Source organism: Sinocyclocheilus rhinocerous, unplaced genomic scaffold (assembly GCF_001515625.1).
Source record: "Sinocyclocheilus rhinocerous isolate Xijiao unplaced genomic scaffold, SAMN03320098_v1.1 scaffold469, whole genome shotgun sequence".
Taxonomy (NCBI): domain Eukaryota; kingdom Metazoa; phylum Chordata; class Actinopteri; order Cypriniformes; family Cyprinidae; genus Sinocyclocheilus; species Sinocyclocheilus rhinocerous.
Genome location: NW_015636034.1, coordinates 724,466 through 742,262, shown reverse-complemented (window position 1 = coordinate 742,262; position 17,797 = coordinate 724,466). Strand labels below are relative to the sequence as shown.

Below are 17,797 nucleotides of genomic sequence, written 5' to 3'. Positions count from 1 at the left end.
TTTTTTTTTTTTTTTTTTTTTTTTTTTACAAATATACATCTTTTCATTTAGCAAGATATTAAATGATGGACTGTAGATTACTTTATTGTGATGTTTTTATCAGATGTTTAGACTCACATTCTAACAGCACCCATTCACTGCAGAGGATTCATTGATGAGCAAGTGATGTAATGCTACATTTCTCCAAATCTGTTTTGATGAAGAAACAAACTCATCTACATCTTAGATGGCATACAGGTGAATAAATTCTCAGCCTATTTTCATTTTTGCTTTAATGGTATAGTTCAACCAAAAATGAAAAGATTGTCATCATTTATTCACCCTTATGCTATTCTGTACGAATTTCTTTGTTCCATAGATAGAACACACAAAGAAACATTTGTGGAATGTATTGAATTCCTCCTTTTGTTTCACAGATGAAAGAAAGTCCTACAGACACAAGGGTGAGTAAAAGATGCCATCATTTTTTCATTTTTGGTGAACTATTCCTTTAAATGTTTGATTTTGTAGATGTATAATGTATGAAGTGTTTACTCATGTAGTCCCTAAGATAGAGTAACTCATCTTATATTCCTCATTCATGTGTGAAATAACAATTAAGATCCATAAATGAATGAAATTTAATTTATGTGTATGAAAACGCTGTTTTTCATTCACTTGTGGCAATAATTATAAAACTAATTGCGATATTAACAAAGCATTATTATAAGAATATCCGCCTGAGGGAAAATACATTCATCCTTTTTATCCAGCGCTTTGGGATTATTTTGATAAAATGTGAAATCAACAGAGTTTGAGAGAGCGTAGAATTTTATTAATATTTTGCAGGCACTGTTTTCTTACTCACAGTGTTCAGAGCTACAAAAACATATGAACACGTTAAAAGCATGAAGGTTAGCACTTACAGAAGACACAACGACAACACCTAGAATGAGTGGAGAGCAGAGCGAAGAGATGTACGGTGAATAGTCTGCTTTGAATACACATTCACGTACAGACACACATGCACACGCTCACACAGATACATGAAGGTCACTGATCTGTATTATTAAAGGTCTGAAACAGATTATGTTTGATAGATATATTGAAAGATAATCTATTTATATTTTTGCATATAAATAGATTATGACGAGAATATTTTTATTTGTATTATCATCTGGTTGTTGCATGAGTCTGAAACTGTGAGGCTGTCATTAAAAAAGATAACAGTACAGAATATATTAAGCTACAGGGCACAACACAGTACATAACAGATGGTCAGAAAGGGAGACAACAGAGCAGTCTATGATCAAGATGACACCCAGCAAAAGACAAACCACATGGAAGCATGAAATAAAACAAGCAACAGCCGAAAGCACAACAGGAGATTGAGAAAAACACTTGTACATTTGGTGTAACCTACAGATGTTTAGAGAGTCGGGTCAAGACATGGCACTCTTGCTCGCATGCTCTGTTCATCGGTTTCTCAAATCGAATAGGATTCTGAGATCAGATTTAACCTAATGTAAGGCAAATACATATTAAATGGCCTTTTGATTTAGACGATTACCAATATAGAAGGCATCCATGGTTTGTGTTATGAAGACTGTTCATTTTCAGATGTCGTAGTTTTGAGACTGTGTGCGACGGGACTGTCTAGAGCTCTTCTGCTGAAGAAAGTCCATCAGACCCGTTTCCAAATATGGGTTGATTAGCCGTAGGAGCTCAGATGAGTCATGCAATTACGCTGACAAAAATCTAGCCATTCGCGAGAAGAGACAAAATGCTGTCTTGAATACGGAAGAGAGTGATGAACTCTAATTTGTACTAAAGGACACTGAACATTTGTGAATTGTAAAGGCTGCTCTATTCCTTTTGTTGGATATATAAAAATTACATGTGAACCCTTTTATCTTGGGAACACTGGCATTTCATTGTGTCATCTATTGCAGAGACAGCTTATTAGTTCAAGTCAAGAACATTTCACAGTATCATTATAGGCTAATTCCAAGTAAATGGCTTCTGGGCAATTCTTGAGCTGAACAAAATTCTGTTCACGTAACCTTCAGATATCTATGCTTTGGTTTGTTTGGTACATGACTGAATGCAGGTAATTCACACAGAAATGTCGCTATTTTAAGTTTGAAATAAAAACATTCTGAGAGATTAATATGTAAATATTCGTTTTCTGACATGTAGCTAGCTGTTTTCTTTTATCTTGGAAAATTAGTATCAGAAGCGACTAATATATCTACTTTTCCTTGCAAATAAAAATATTTTGCTTCAGCCAGAGAGATACTAACCTGAAGTTTTATCATAGTTGCAATAGTGATGCTAACGTGATGCTAATACTGCAGTTCAAAAAAATGCAGGTGGTTTGGTGTTTTTAAGAGATCATTTTAAACTAGGCAAGGTTTGATATGGCCTGTGTAACTGATGAAAAACCAAACATTTCCTTCTCAAAAACTGAGATCGCTGGTAATATTCAGTTGGCATCAATGCAGAATCACAGTCAGTAATCGTCCTTCCAAGATTCAGATCCTTCAATAAATTAAATACCAGGTACAATTAAAGATACATTAAGTACTAATACATCCAAATCAAGCCTCACACGTCCCCTTCTCTCAAAGGTTTATGCTGCCAGATTTAGCAGATGGAGAATTTACAGATGATTTGTAAATATTACTAGAACCGAGTCCCAAAATCTTGCCCAACATCTTTAAAGATACAGATATCCAATCCAGTAGACAAGGTTGAAGAGGCCAAAGGCGGTTGGGAAGAATATTCGGGAATAGGAGTCGATTCTGGAGACGTGGACATGCATTCTGTTCTCACGCCAAGCTCCGGAGCGACAATCATCAAAGCAGCAGAAGAAACTGGTGCAGTCTTTCCCGTCCAGACATTCATACGCATAATCGTCATCCTCGTGGTAGGGAGCAATATTGTTCATCTGCAGCAGAGATGTCCCTGGTCTGATGTTAACCATGCTGGGTTTCTACACAGAGGAACAGCAAGGTCACTACCGCTTCATTGCTAAAACAGTGTGCAGTACAATAGCAAATGCCAGAGCTGCTGCACAGCACACTCAATTAACCGCAAACAAAAGTACAATGTGGCCTATTCTAAAGTGAGCTGTGAATAAGTTAGTAAGCTTTGCAGTAAGCGAATTAATTTGACATATCATTGATCAGCTAGGTGCTTACTTGTTCTGTGTTCTAAGCAACATAAAGCTTAACATTTTGTCATTATTTAATCCTCCTCATGTGACTTTATATTATTTATTACATATATTTTTAAAGAATATCCAGGCCATTTTTTCAATATAATGAAAGTAAATAGCAAAAACACAATACAGGTGTCGGAAAAGTGGTTGATATGATAGCTTTGTGTTAGAAGCAGACCAGAATTATGTGGTAATTCACAGAAAATCCTGACATTTGAGCTTTCCTTAGCACGTCGAAGTAGCTTTTGAATGGGATCTTTGGTTCATCCAATTCTCTTAAGTGGCCTGCATGATTTACTTATGAATCACATAGATTCGGTCTCTCCACAAACCTAGAATGTAACACACAAGTCACATGGACCGCTTTTATGATATTTTATGTTGTTTATGTATTTGATCCTTTTAGAAGCATAAAAGTGCTGATTCCCATTCACTGTACTTATATCCAACAGAGCACAGAATTTCTTTCAGAATTCAGAATTTTGTTTTCCACAGAAAGTTATACACGTTTTGAATGACGTGAATCTGAGTTAATGAAAGAATCTTCTTTTTTAGGCGAACTGGCCCTTTAATAACAGAATGGAGTTCATTCACCTGTGCATGGCTTGATTTGGTCTTCTTGTTCTGTCGATTGCTTGTGAAATAATGCAGGGTCCCGTATTCCATAAGAGCAGCAAAGGTGAAGATGAAGCAGACAGACACAAACAGATCCATGGCTGTCACGTACGACACCTTCGGCAAGGACTTCCTCGATATGGTGCTTAGGGTTGTCATGGTGAGCACAGTTGTGATACCTAAGCCAATCAAGATGCACAGTAATTGAGCACCCCCACTGAAGCATTTCCTTTTCATTATCACATGCTCTTCTGTAATGCATTCACATAATATAATGAAATGCTATTGTTGTTCCTATTGATTTGTGTTAATTCAGAAGTTTTTTAATTACCTAAAGATGTTCTGGCAGGCACAGCATCCTTGTTAATCCAGAAAGAGACCCAGGACAAAACCACAATCATGCTGCAGGGGATGTAGGTCTGGATGGTGAAGTAGCCCATTCTCCGGCTCAAATCAAAGAAAATGGTCATAACCACATATTCCCCTATTAATACAAGACATCAATGCATTTTAGACACTTTTTTGACAGCAATTAAGCAGCTTAATGATCAAAATGCTTAAACTTATGTATAACTTAATGCATAAACTTAATTATCAAAATATTATCAATGACTCCAAATATACTATTAAGAAATAACAATAAAATAGTAATAATAACAACAATAATTAATTATTGTTATTCATTATTATTAATAATAACAGCTAATTTATTATGATCAACTATTATGCTGTTATAATCTACTATTATTATTAATGCTAAGTAGTAACTATAATAATTAGTCCAAATCTATTATTTGTAATAATAAGAAGACCATTAATTATAATATTTGCTCAATTAGTTATTGTTATTTTGATTATTATATATAAATCTACTATTAATAATCTTCTTGGTATTATCATTAGCAGTATAGTAATAATAATAATAACTCAAAATCTACTATTAATTATGTCAAATGGAAGATTAATAATAACAATAGCAGCTAATGTATTATTATTATAATTATTAATAATAACTGCTCATGTAGCCTATTATTATTAACGTTTTTAACTTTTTTTTTTTATATTAACAATAATAATTATGATATCTGCTCATTTATTGTTGTTGTTGTTATTCTTATTAGTAGTAATTACTGAAATTATTGTCTGTTATTATTATTTATTGTGTGTGTGTGGTTTTTTTTTCATACCAGACTGAGTGTGTGCCACATCAGAAGTGTTCCGTAGACCCACAAAGGCAAATTGGTAAAGCCTCCAGTATCGTTGGTCTGCAACCTCAACCGAACGACGCTGCCATCTATACTGGATCTCATTCTTTGGATACCCATCTGCAAATGGAAAAAAAATCACATCCACCAGATTACATGTGACCTTTCGTTTCGGTATGTAAATAAGAAGTTACAGTGATGGCAGAATGGCACTGAGGCTTCACACAGCAGCACTGTTAGACTGAAGCGCAGCATGCCCTTCCCGTGCCCACAGAGGATGATGACACATGAGAAGCTGAGGCATGATGCTAATAACGGATGGAGGGGTCACACAGACTGAGAAGAGGAGAGAGGGGATGGAGAGAGAGCTGGAGAAGGATGATGTCTGTCTTCACTCATTGCAAGGTTAGAGGATGGTAGTTGGTACAGACCTTCTGCAATGTTAAGGTTTGGTTGGCCAATATTGGCAATGCATGGTTGGCTGACAGAGGCAATGTATGGGGATTGGCTGCCCGGCAGCGTTCAGGACAGGACTGAGTGACAGATTGACATAAGAATTTAACACCTACAGCTTGAAAACTCCAGAGGGCACGAATGTTCATCCATGGGAAAGTTATGCAGCTTAAGGTAGCATTCCGCATTAATAGTCAACCTAACAAAAAGAATCATAGACAATAGCAAAACAAACAAAAAAATGTTGATTGTGACATTTAAGAGGTAGTGCATTTGTGCAGGCTTTGATATTTGTACTATGAACACACTCAGTCTGATTTAACAGTCCCTGACATAAATAAATGTGAATCAGATGTAATGGCTTAAACATGTGCTGCAACGGACAGCGGGTGTCATTTGGTACGAAAGCAAATGCTACGGGACAGGAATACGAGGACACGTAATTTTGTCGCACAAACATTCACTCGGCTCTTAATGGACACACCTTAGAGTATACATCACTCTTCCATTGCTCCAGAGCCGCAGAAGGCGATTGGGTGTCGTGATCCAGTGGGCGTCAGATTTGCGTGAGTTGCGGAAGAAGGTGTCAGGGATCCAGATTTTTCCGACCATGTTGCTGTTGAGCATGAGGAGTTTCATTGAGCTGTTGAATTTGAGTCTGCTGTCGTACCACGTCTGAGCAAAGAAGATGTCTATGGTGTACTCCTAAAAAACACCAAACAATCAGAGGTCTAGCCGTAAAAGTCTTACGGTTGCTTTTGTAACTGTAATTATGCGGCTATTGGTTGTGACAGTGGATATGATGGTCGTGAAATGGATCTGAACGGTTGCTTAGAGTGTTTTATTTACAGCTCTGAACAGAATGTGTTATTGTACATTTCTGCTCACCATATTGATGGGATCTACTGGACCTATGCTGTTCACATACACTGCCGTCTCAATCACAGTCGGTCTCACTAGAATATAATTTCAAATATTCAAATTGCAATAATTATTAATCAACATAATCAAACAAAAAAAAAATACATATAAATCACAGTTATAATATCAAAACAATACAATAACACAGTAAGTGATTTAATAAAAATGTATATTATATCCAGCCTGTATTTAGCATCCATTTCAGAAAAGGTTGATGTTCTATTATATCCATAAAATCAAAACTGGCAATAGTTAATTAATGCACCTTTTTCATGTTATACGAAAAACATGGACAAAATAATGGAAAAATTCTCACAATTCCGAGTTTAAATTTTGCAATTCTGACATTTTTCTCTGAATTTTAAGTTTACATCTTATAATTCTGTTTTTTCCGCCATGAAATAAAAAATAAAAAAGGTAATTAAGACTTTTTATCTCACAATTTTCACCTTTTTCTTGCAGTTGCGAGTTTATATCTCACAATTTGGATTTTTGTTCTCAGAATTGCGAATTTATATTTCGCAGTTGCAAGTTTATGTATCTCACATAATTCTGTGGCAGAAATTGGCTTCCACAGAAAAATGTGAATTGTTTATTTGCAAAAACAGATCACTTTTTTTTAACTCAGATTTTTTTTAAATGTTCAAAAATCATGTTTTTTATTATGTTATCATGTTTTCATTGTGTTAGTTAGCTGTATTTTTAGTTATTTTTACTTAATCAAAATAACCCAAATGCAGTTTGATTGAGATTAATTGGAATGCACAATGAAAATAACATGATTTTTGAAAATGGTTAAAAACGGAGTTATCTGTTTTTGCAAATGAACTCTTCATGTGTTTTCATAAGCTTTAATCATTTATTAACTTATTATTCATCTTTTTCCTTTCTCTTTCTGCATCACTTAGTGTGGGCTATTGAATAATGTTAACCAATAGCCAATAGCAAAACCAATAGCCAGCTATTTTTAGCAAACTCGCAGTCACATTCAGTCTGGCTCCATCCTGGTATGTAACCATCCAATCAATTCCTAATCAGTAGATACAATCAAATTTTCACACTGAATATCCTGTTTCACTCAGAAATGCATCTCATTACAGAAGTGAAATGGGCTGAAAACCAATTCATGTTTCCCATAACAGCCACACAAATTACTCAAAGCTGCCTGAATCCTCCTCCTTGCGGTTTCAAGAATATTCCTGTCACAGGAAATCCAGCCACAGAGACATGACAAATCACAAAAACTCAGCAAGTTGACCTGCAATCCCTCAGCACTTGCTCTGTGATCTGATTAACTGAGTACTGCTCATACTTACACTCTCAGACACATGAAACACAGATAAAGAAGGAAGATCAATAGTGATTTCTATTGTACCCAAACACCACTGAGATAAATCCTCTAAAATAACTGAACTCTAGTCAGCTGCGTCGCTTCCAGAACACTGATGTACTGAGAATAAAGTGACCTGGCTTAGAGAAAAACATCAGCAAAATCCTAAAGCCTAGCATTTTTCATTTAACACTGCAATAATGCTGATGGTTAAGTAAAAATGATGATTACAGAGAAACTCTGAATTGCTTGGAGGGTTTAATTGTCACAGTGTGTTCCTCTTCATGTGGCTTCATAATAATGATGGCATTATCTTATAATTATTAACATATTTCAGTTACCCATAAGCTGTAACACTGTGTTTGAGGGTCATAAACATGCCTAGACAGTATCTGCAGGCAATTTTGTGTCCACAGATCCTGGATGTAAGCATTCGACCTTTTAAAAAAATTGGACTTGCCTCCAATATCTGGTCTTAGTTTGTTGTCATAACCTTGCAGTAATTTGTTTAGGATAAGGGTGACGTCATTCTCGTAGACCTTTGGTGATAAAACCCAAGTTTTATTTATGGGGACATCCTCGTAATCTTCCTCCTCTGCTTTGCTCGGGCCAAATGCCATGCTGTCATAAAAACAGAAAAAACAGAGGCAATATGAGTAGACAGACAGCAGCGAGGTAAATAATAGAGCGAAATTAGATTTAAAATTGAGAGTAGTTAAAAGAGGAGTCAGTTTATATTAGGAGCTTAAACTCTAAAGAGCGAGCGACTGGTTTAGAGAGCTAAATTTGACAGACAGAGGGAGAAAGAGAGATGATAAGTTTTACAGGAAGAACAGATAAAATAAGTCATCAGTGACTGTAAATGTATGGGCCACCTTGACAGCAGGAGAGAGGAGTCTTTTAAATGAGCGCAGTGCTGGCGATACAAAGAGGAGGTTCTAATAAAAGAATGCAGTGATTAATGAAGATGTGTTCTTGCAGTGGAGGGAGGGAACAGCTGAAGGTGAGGGGTTTAAATTATCACCCGCAACGCCCTCTCGCACTCGCTCTCTTGCAGTATATGGTGTAAGGGCTCCTAAATTTATTGTCTGGAGCATTATCTGTAGGAACAGACATATCGGGTATCACTTCTAACTGAAATGTGCACCATTCCCACTCAGTCTAGACTCAGTCTCCTCTGATGTCACAACTTTTGCTTTGGAGAAATGTGACCCTGTAGCACAAAACCAGTCTTATGTCGCTGGGGTATTTTTGTAGCAACAGCCAAAAATACATTGTATGGGTCAAAATTATTGATTTTTCTTTTATGCCAAAAATCATTAGGATATTAAGTAAAGATCATGTTCCATGAAGATATTTTGTAAATTTCCTACCGTAAATATATTAAAACTTATTTTTTGATTAGTAATATGCATTGCTAAGAACTTCATTTGGACAACTTTAAAGGCGATTTTCTCAATATTTTGATTTTTTTGGCACCCTCTGATTCCAGATTTTAAAATAGTTGTATCTCGGCCAAATATTGTCCTATCCAAACAAACCAATGGAATACATCAATGGAAAGCTTATTTATTCAGCTTTCAGATGATGTATAAATCTCAATTTCGAAAAATTGACCCTTATGACTGGTTTTGTGGTCCAGGGTCACAAATGAAGGCGATGCGCACTGAAGCTGCTAACAGCGCAAAAGACCTCCTCTTGGGTGATTTGCAAAATATACAAAACAAGATTCGGTTATACTTTATATTAGGTGTCTTTAGCCACTATGTACTACAATCGTCAGGTACAGTGTATTTATTATGTTCATTCTGCTTTGCAAAACACGTTTGCTGTTATTGAGATGAGATGTGGTTAAGGGTGGATTAAAGGGTCAGCAGTGTAATTATAGATATTAATTACTTAGATGTAATTGCTGCAGGTATTTTTAATTGTAAGTATGATGTAAAACATGTACACAATAAGTGAATTGTATAAAATTATTAATTTAAATGTTAGTACATTGTAATATAAAGCGGGTCCCAAGATTCAAATCTATTTAATGCCTGTTATTTTGCAGGGGGAAAAAAGTTTAAAATGTAGACACAGCCAACTACAGCAAAATTATACTTGCTCGATTAATGTAGTGTACTGTCATTTATCTAGATGTGACACAATAAAACATTAAAATGTGTTCACATCTGAATGGTCTAAAAATGTATATATCTTCAAAGAAAAGTACCCAGACAGACCGGTAAATGTGATTATATATTTGAGTTTTGTCTATAAACAAGAAATGTAAATGGTACATTCCCATACATATGCAAATAATGAAAGACAGAAAAATCAATATGAAGCATCCCTGTGGATGAGACCCAGGTGGGTGGAGAGAATGTAGGTTATTGATCCCCGTAGGCACAGCGCTGAGCGGTTGAAAAGCAGGCTGTAAATGGAAAATACAGACAGAATATTTTCCTCAAATGCAGTTTATATTGTCTGGACACAACAGTAGCCTCTGAATGACCTTTGTGGGCCTCAGAGGCAAGTGCTAATAACCATGATGAATACACAGAAGAAGACAAACAAATGCCTGAATAAGAGGGAAAAAAGTGTTTTTGGGCATAGCTGAGACATTTAGAAATGGTTACTGCCAATCACATAATTTACATGATGTAAGTAAATGAGAGAATTGTAAATATTGCAAACCAAGTATATTCTATTAAGCATTTATATATGTACATAGGCTACCCGTTGAATGAGCTGGAAAAAAATTAGATGAAGCAAATCAAAGTAGCGCGAGCCAACATAAGTGTTAGTGTGGAGTAGGTACAACTTATGCATAACATTTACATTTACAACGGAGAAATTGTGAAATACCCTTTTAATCTGACGATGTGATTATGCAAAATCTAATAGTGTGTGAGCAATGTAGTTCTGGTGCTGCTTGATGAATTGTAGCTGATTGCTGGCTAAAGTATCCTCAAGGTTGTTTGTTTGGAGACTGACATTGCAGGTCCACGCTAAAAAGACAATCAACACGAATGCCCTTAACAAAACTGTCAATTACAATCTGTATTATAATCTCAAATGTTTTAAGTGTACATACAACAGCACGTGTCGTGGTTGACAGTTATAGGTGGTAGTGTTTAGGCTGATACATTTTTTGTGCTAAAAGAAAAACGTAAAAGTAAATCGTTCTGCAGCACTTCGCGTTACAGAATCACGCCAGCTGTTCGCGTCGTGGACTGTCCAAGTGTGTGTTTCGGTCAAGGGCTATTTTAGTAGTCACATTGATTGCACCCCTTGTTTCTTTTGCCCCATATGAAGCGAAAACTTACCAGACTCCAAGCAGACCCGGCAACAGCCAAACCAGCGTCTCTTTTCTCCGGCGGCGATGCAGCAGAACCATCGTGAGAAAACACGGTTTATAACCAAACGATCTCCAAAATGAATTAGAGCTTAAAGACGATCAAACCTTTGAGAGATTTAAGCGATTCTTAACACGGTGGTTGAAAGCGTCAGCGTATGCTGTCAGTTGCTGTCTAGACAAATGGACATAGCTTGAGCATATAGTCTGTATGTCAGGCAGCAGAGGCGGTGTGGATGTGAATGGTGTATGCGGGATTTCGCTGATTGCGGCACCGCTGCGTTCATCCAGCGATCTGCTGAGTGAGACGCTCTCGATGTTCCGGGAATTATTAGAAACTGCCTGTGGAAAAAGAGCTGACTGCTCTACCTCAGAGACTTTATATCAAGCTGTGATTTATGAGACCTTTACTTAGTTTTGCTGTTGTTTGGGATTAATAAAGTGACAAATGCGACATTTCCAATGGCGTTGCACCAAGATGTGCAAAGTGGCCTACACTCGGACCAAACTTAACCCTAGAGTACTATATAAAGAAGATCAAATTTATCTCATGTTGTTTTTGATGGTGTGTATGCCTGTATGGATGAGCTTTTTAAATAAATTTCTGTCAGTAATTTCCTGTCAGTCTCGCTTAACCAAATTTGGTGTGTTTCGCCCAGCTAGGGCCGGTTCTAGACATTAGGAGGCCCTAGGCAAATTCATTTTGGAGCCACAAACCTTTTTATTTATACAACATTTAATTTTTATTTTTTGATATTTTTACTTATACAGTACAAAAGTTAGGACACATTACTATTTTTAATGTTTTTGAAAGAAGTCTCTTATGCTCATCAAGCCTGGATTTATTTGTTCAAAAATACAGAACAAATCAGTAATATTGTGAAATATTATTACAATTTAAAAATAATGTTTTTCTATTTTATTATACTACTTTAAAATATATCTCTGTAATGCAAAGCTGAATTTTCATCAGCAATTACTCCAGTCCAGTCAGATCAGTGTCACATGATCCTATAAATCATTCTAATATGCTGATTTATTATCAATGTTACAAACAGTGCTTAATGTTTATTTTATAACCTGTAATACTTTTTTCAGGATTTTTGGATTATTAAAAAGTTGTTTACAAATAAAAAAATATATAAATCTTTTATAACAATATAAGTCTCTTTACTATCACTTTTTTTTTAAATCTATTTAACATATCCTTGCTAAATATTACTGATTTGTTCTGTATTTTTGATCAAATAAATGCAGGCTTGATGAACAAAAGAAATTTCTTTCAAAAACATTTTTAAAAATTTGAATGGGTCCAAACTTTTGACCGGTACTGTAGCCTATAGCCTATATCAATCAAACTTTATCTAATCTCTTTTTTGTTTGATAAGATGTTATTGTTGTTGTTATTATTTTGCTGTTTTATTCAATTTATTCACAGTTCCAGAATACCACTTTAGTAGATGAACATACGTGCTTTTATGATTTTTTTCCTAGCTGGGTATGGGCAGGATCTCCCCCTCCCATTTGATCAATATATTATTGACTACAGATATTGTCATATTATTAATATCAATAATATGATAATGTATTGCATTGTTACCTTAAATAAGATATATATATATACACACAAATCAAGTGGAAGAGAAATACACGATCGCTACTAAGCAGAAAAAAAGTTATTTTCTATGAAACTCAAAATATTAAAAATGTTATGTTCGAGCAGTAATGTAATCAGCAGAATTTAGAAGATACACCTGAGATCCATTATTTAAAACATTTAAAAAAGTTCCAGTGCTTGCTTTTTAACTTTGAATACAAACTTCTCTGCTTTTACTTTTTTGCTAGTCAGCTCCCGACGCAATGTCATTCATTGTACGCGCAAATTCAAAGCGTCGCGTCTGGGCGCGTCAACGGCGCTCGCGCTCTTTTAAACTCGTAATAAAGCAGTTAATGATCTGTCCAGAAATGACGCTGATCGACAGAACAAGTTTATATTTAGAATACATTGTAATCCCTCCAAAATTATGGCAACTCACACACCTGCATTAGGAGCTATACTTCTTTGCGTGCCTATTTAGCCTTTTGCTTCTGCGCCTGAAGAATGTGTTTGTTAACTTTCAGAAGGCGGGACCCGCTTTGAAACAGCAACATTAATTGGTTTAATTGCAGATGAGTGACAATTCAACTATATCCAATGAACAATGAGGCTAGTATTTGCTGCCCGTCTTGACTGGTGGACTGGCATATAGGGGATGTTAGGGTTATGGAGGCCCCTCCTCTATCGCCTGCTCTATAGCATTATTTGTCAGAACACCGGTGTTGTGCCGAATTCTGCACCCCTGCCAGATTATGCACCCCCTCGTTGAAGTCGCTACTTGATTGCCTAATCCCAACCCCACCCCTAATCCTAACCCCTCCCCCACACCTACTCCTAAACCTACCAATACTAGGGGGTGCATAATCTGGCAGGGTGCAAATTTCGGCACTACACCGGCCCTGGTTTCGCCATTAAACAGGCTAATCTTAAAACGGCAAACAGTCCACTAAGGTTTTGTTGTTGTTGTTTATAACAGTTTTAATCATTTAATAATGTATGATAAAGTGAAAATAGAATAGGCCTACAATGGGAGCTCGAGCGGCCTACTGTTGCTATGGTAATCTTCTCAGGCTGACGAGATTTCTGTTCGCAAACATATTTGGAGCTTTTATTATATTTTTTGTGTAATTTTTGTGGTTATAGAATCGCAACTGAAACGTGTAGCCTACTCTTAGCCTACTGTATATGTAAAAAATAATACTCTTTTTTTAATAATTAAGAGAGGAGGAATCAGAAATTGGTTTGTTAGTTTCAAATTTTGTACTTATCATACTTTTTATGTCCGTATCAGATGTCCCCACAATGATTGTAAAACCTGAAATTTATGATGTTGTGGAGCCATAATTCTGGTCCCCATGAAGAAACGGCTTATACATCATACAAAATTATGTTTTGTGAATGTTTTATGTAAGGGTTAGGTTTAGAGGATAGAATTTAACGTTTTTACAGTATAAAAATCATTGTATCCTCATAAAACACAAATACTCATCATGTATGTGTGTGTGTGTGTGTGTGTGTGTGTGTGTGTGTGTGTACCTGACCATATTTTGAGAACAAATTTGTACCTAGAAGTGAGATAAATCTGACAAGACCTCTTTTTGGGAATATGCTCACTGGTAAAAAACTATAAAAAAAAAGTTTTTTGGGGGAAAAATTTGTACATTGGGGTGTGGGTTTGGTTGTAGTATTTATATAAAAACAACGGATAAAAGTCTAAATGTTTCCATTTAGATTGATAGGTAAACGTGCATGCATGTGTGTTTGTGAGTTTAGGGCTGTGTCTGAAAGCTTAGGCAGCTGACTTGATGCCTCTTTGGCTTTGCAGGCACCGTTTGCACACGAAGGTACCTCACAAAACTGATTTCAAATGGACTTCTGAGGCAGCATGACGGTTTATTGATCTACAGCATAACAGAGAGAGCTTTGGTGATAACCAAGCAAACATTTAATTACTACAATACTAATTTCTCACCAAAAATGACATCAAAAGTGGTAAAAGTTGGTCATTTACTGACCGCCGTGAGAAATGTTGAAGGTGTCTGAATAAATTTTGGTTTGACTGTATCTATTTTATAAATAAAGTTAACCAACTAACATTATACATACCCTTTTGGTTTCTGTACCCAATATTTAAAAAAATGTACAAATGCAATAAAAATATCGGTATCGGTACTCGGTATCGGCAAGTACCAAAAATAGAAGTATCGGTATCGGGCGAGTACTGGAAAAAGTGGTATCGGTGCATCCCTACCGCCAACCACAACTTTCAGATGCCATCTTTATTTATTAGCTCAACTGTCAAAGGAAATCGAACGCACAGGATTGTGGGATATCACAGGCAGCAAAGGATACATATGCTGCCTTCAAAAAAAAAAATCAATCAAATGATGGTATTTCAGTAGACAGGATGTAAAATGATCATTGGATGCAGACGTGCCTTGTTGCCATCCGACCTCCGTATATGCTACCTGCAGAGGCAGCATTTTTCAGCTTTCAGACGCCGCCAGGAGCGCTTGTTCTTAGAGATCTGCCTTCCTCCTCCAACACACCTGTTTGTATTTTTCAAGTGTTCCTGAAGATCTTAATTAGCTGGTTCAGGTGTGTTTGATTTTGCACGCAAATCTCCATGTACATAGTACAATGAACAAATGAACATGACTGATACAACATTTGTGTATTGTCAAATTCTTAGATGATTTCATTACATTGAAAATAAAGTTTAAAAAGATCAAATCCACAAAAAACCATTAAATCCTAAATGACGTTTTGACCCTCCAGGTGCATATGGTGTATAATACATGGCAGATGAACAAATTTCAAAGCATCAGACCTTTACAACACATAGCCATTGCCGCTCCATTTTAAGACACCTTTGCAATATTCATGGCCATATATGGCTTCGTGATCTGGAAGACATTCACCTCCTGATATATATAGGCTAAATGGCTGTTCATTCAGTTTTATACTCCATTATTGTCAGCACCATGGAGAGCTCCACGCAGCAAGAAGAGCAGAAATAGACACTTTCCAGATTCCTCATCCTCAAGACAATTTCCTCTTCTCTTTGCCATCATTCCTTGAATTCTAAACCAAATAATAACATCATTCAAAAGTTCGAAATATCAGATGTGTATCAGAACATCACATGAATTCAGTTCATAATAATATTCTTCTATAATGATATGTTGGATATGTTTCGATTATTTATATTTGATTATACATTTCTCACAAAACATTTGAAATGCTGGAATGATTTGAGTATAAAGGCAAGTGCTCTTTTGCAGCCTCTCTTCATGGTGAAGTACTTTGCATTCAGATGTGCTCTGATGCTCTGACACAAATGAAAGGAATGGAAAAAATCTCTATTATTTTGTCAGCCATTAATATTGTGAGACAAAATGATGAGGACCTGAGACATGCCCGAGATATTCTCTGCTGGACTACACACACACACACACACACACAAGCACATTTTAATAACAGTATGATGAGGTCTTTTACAAGCACAATAACCTAATCAGGATTTTTAATGTTTGAAATATTCATATATCATCTGTGTAAATTCGTTTTTAGTGATATTTAGTGTAATCTACTTGAAAAAAAACTTAATATTTGTAGTGTTATAAAGTTATAATACAATAATAAATTATATTTATCTGCTATAATAGCATGCACAAAGTTTCCTAAAATGCTATGTATATAGTACACACATACTACGTAAACACAGAGAACAAACAGTCAAGTTCTGTCACACGCTTTAAGCACCAAAGCCCTGTGCATGTCCCCTCTGTTGCCAGGCAACTCAACCAACTCCTTATTCATGCTCGGCTGGTTTCTCTGTAGAGGAATCCCAACCCTATTTCTCCCCGCTTTCCCCTATTTTTTTAATCTGCCATCTAGCAACCTTTTATCTCTGTCATTTTTTTTTTCAGCTCACACATGAACATGCATGCATAAACATAGGCACGGATGAAATCTGATTTTCCATCTGCTCCTGTGGTGACCTATGCTCCTATGCATTACACATCCAATTTCATAGTGTCTCATGACATGTTTTTAATGTCTGGTAATTTTGTTACACCCTTTTGTCTTGTTTAGTATTTTGAATATTTCCATTTAGCTTTAACTTACTTTTATTTTAGTTTTAATTATTTTCGTTTTAGTAGCAACTTTTCTACTTTAGATTAAACTGGCCAAGGCAACAGTTCTACATTTCAACATTTTTGTAAGTCATAAGTTTTTTTTATCACATATTTTATTTTATTTAAAATACAAAAAAAAAAGTTAATGTTAATGTTGTTTAGGTAAATGATTACAGGCATTAAAGATTACAGTAAAGTACTGTAAAGAGAGCATGTCCATGTGCTAAATAAAGCAATAACTATATTCCCATTCAATTGCCAGTATTAAAAATTGTTTTCTGTTAAATATTAGATTGAAAACAAATATTTAAAAAATGTACACAAAAATGTTTAAATGTAGAAATGTTGCCTTGGCAACTAAATGAATATAGAAAACATTGTTATAGCAAGGTACTGTTAAGAGAGCATGCCATGCGCTAAAGAAAACAATAGCTGCAATATATTCCCATTGAGCGGCCATTAATTCCACCGAGTTGTTTGTTCTCTCTGATTGTTCATTTATCATAAGCGACAACAAATCAAATCTTGAAAGGAAAGCGCTGTGACATTGTCAGTCTGTTGGTGAGGAGGAATGCAATTAGGAAACAATGAAATACACTCTCATTAAACAAACAATTATAATTTGGAGCAGCAGCTCTGCATACATAACATAGATGTTCAAACATTATCAACAGGTGCCAAAGGTGAAGTAAATACATATTAGTTCCCTTTATTTGGAAGAATAAATTATTTTTTGTTCTCATATTGTTTCTCTTTCATCCCGACGCACATTGTTAGCTGAGGAATCCATTGTAAACGGTAGGCAGTGTTTGTGAAGGCTTCAAATAGTTTCAGCCTGTTACCAGACACAAGCAAGCACACACTTGGTTGGATGCTCTGCCTCTGTGATCTTTCACATCCGATAAACCCTCACGACATCCTCACAGACATCGCTTAAGGCAGAACGCTTTGTTAATGCCACCTGACAAGGAGTCTGCATCAGTTCCACC

The 17,797-nt window shown here is 35.9% G+C and overlaps 1 protein-coding gene across 1 annotated transcript; it reads right to left on the bottom strand.

The window, feature by feature from the left end:
* Nucleotides 1-1,140: 1,140 nt before the first annotated feature.
* On the bottom strand, nucleotides 1,141-11,217 carry LOC107747559 (gamma-aminobutyric acid receptor subunit gamma-1-like). Its single transcript, XM_016562134.1, has 9 exons — nucleotides 11,041-11,217; nucleotides 8,187-8,347; nucleotides 6,364-6,431; nucleotides 5,960-6,180; nucleotides 5,592-5,674; nucleotides 5,005-5,142; nucleotides 4,149-4,301; nucleotides 3,797-3,996; nucleotides 1,141-2,974 (listed from the first exon to the last, which is right to left on the bottom strand). The coding sequence occupies exons 1-9, from the start codon at nucleotides 11,109-11,111 to the stop codon at nucleotides 2,699-2,701; spliced, it is 1,371 nt and encodes a 456-aa protein (XP_016417620.1). The 5' UTR covers nucleotides 11,112-11,217; the 3' UTR covers nucleotides 1,141-2,698.
* Between the last annotated feature and the right edge of the window lie 6,580 nt (nucleotides 11,218-17,797).

What these genes read in the sequence shown, in the direction of transcription:
- LOC107747559 (XM_016562134.1), bottom strand. Translation starts at nt 11,111, where the DNA reads ATGGTTCTGCTGCATCGCCGCCGGAGAAAAGAGACGCTGGTTTGGCTG. An exon ending in AGAGTGATGTATACTCTAAG is followed by an intron (nt 5,675 to 5,959) that starts GTGTGTCCATTA and finishes TCTTTTTGTTAG; the next exon opens with GTTGACTATTAATGCGGAAT. An exon ending in CCCTCTGGAGTTTTCAAGCT is followed by an intron (nt 5,143 to 5,591) that starts GTAGGTGTTAAA and finishes TTCCATTTGCAG; the next exon opens with ATGGGTATCCAAAGAATGAG.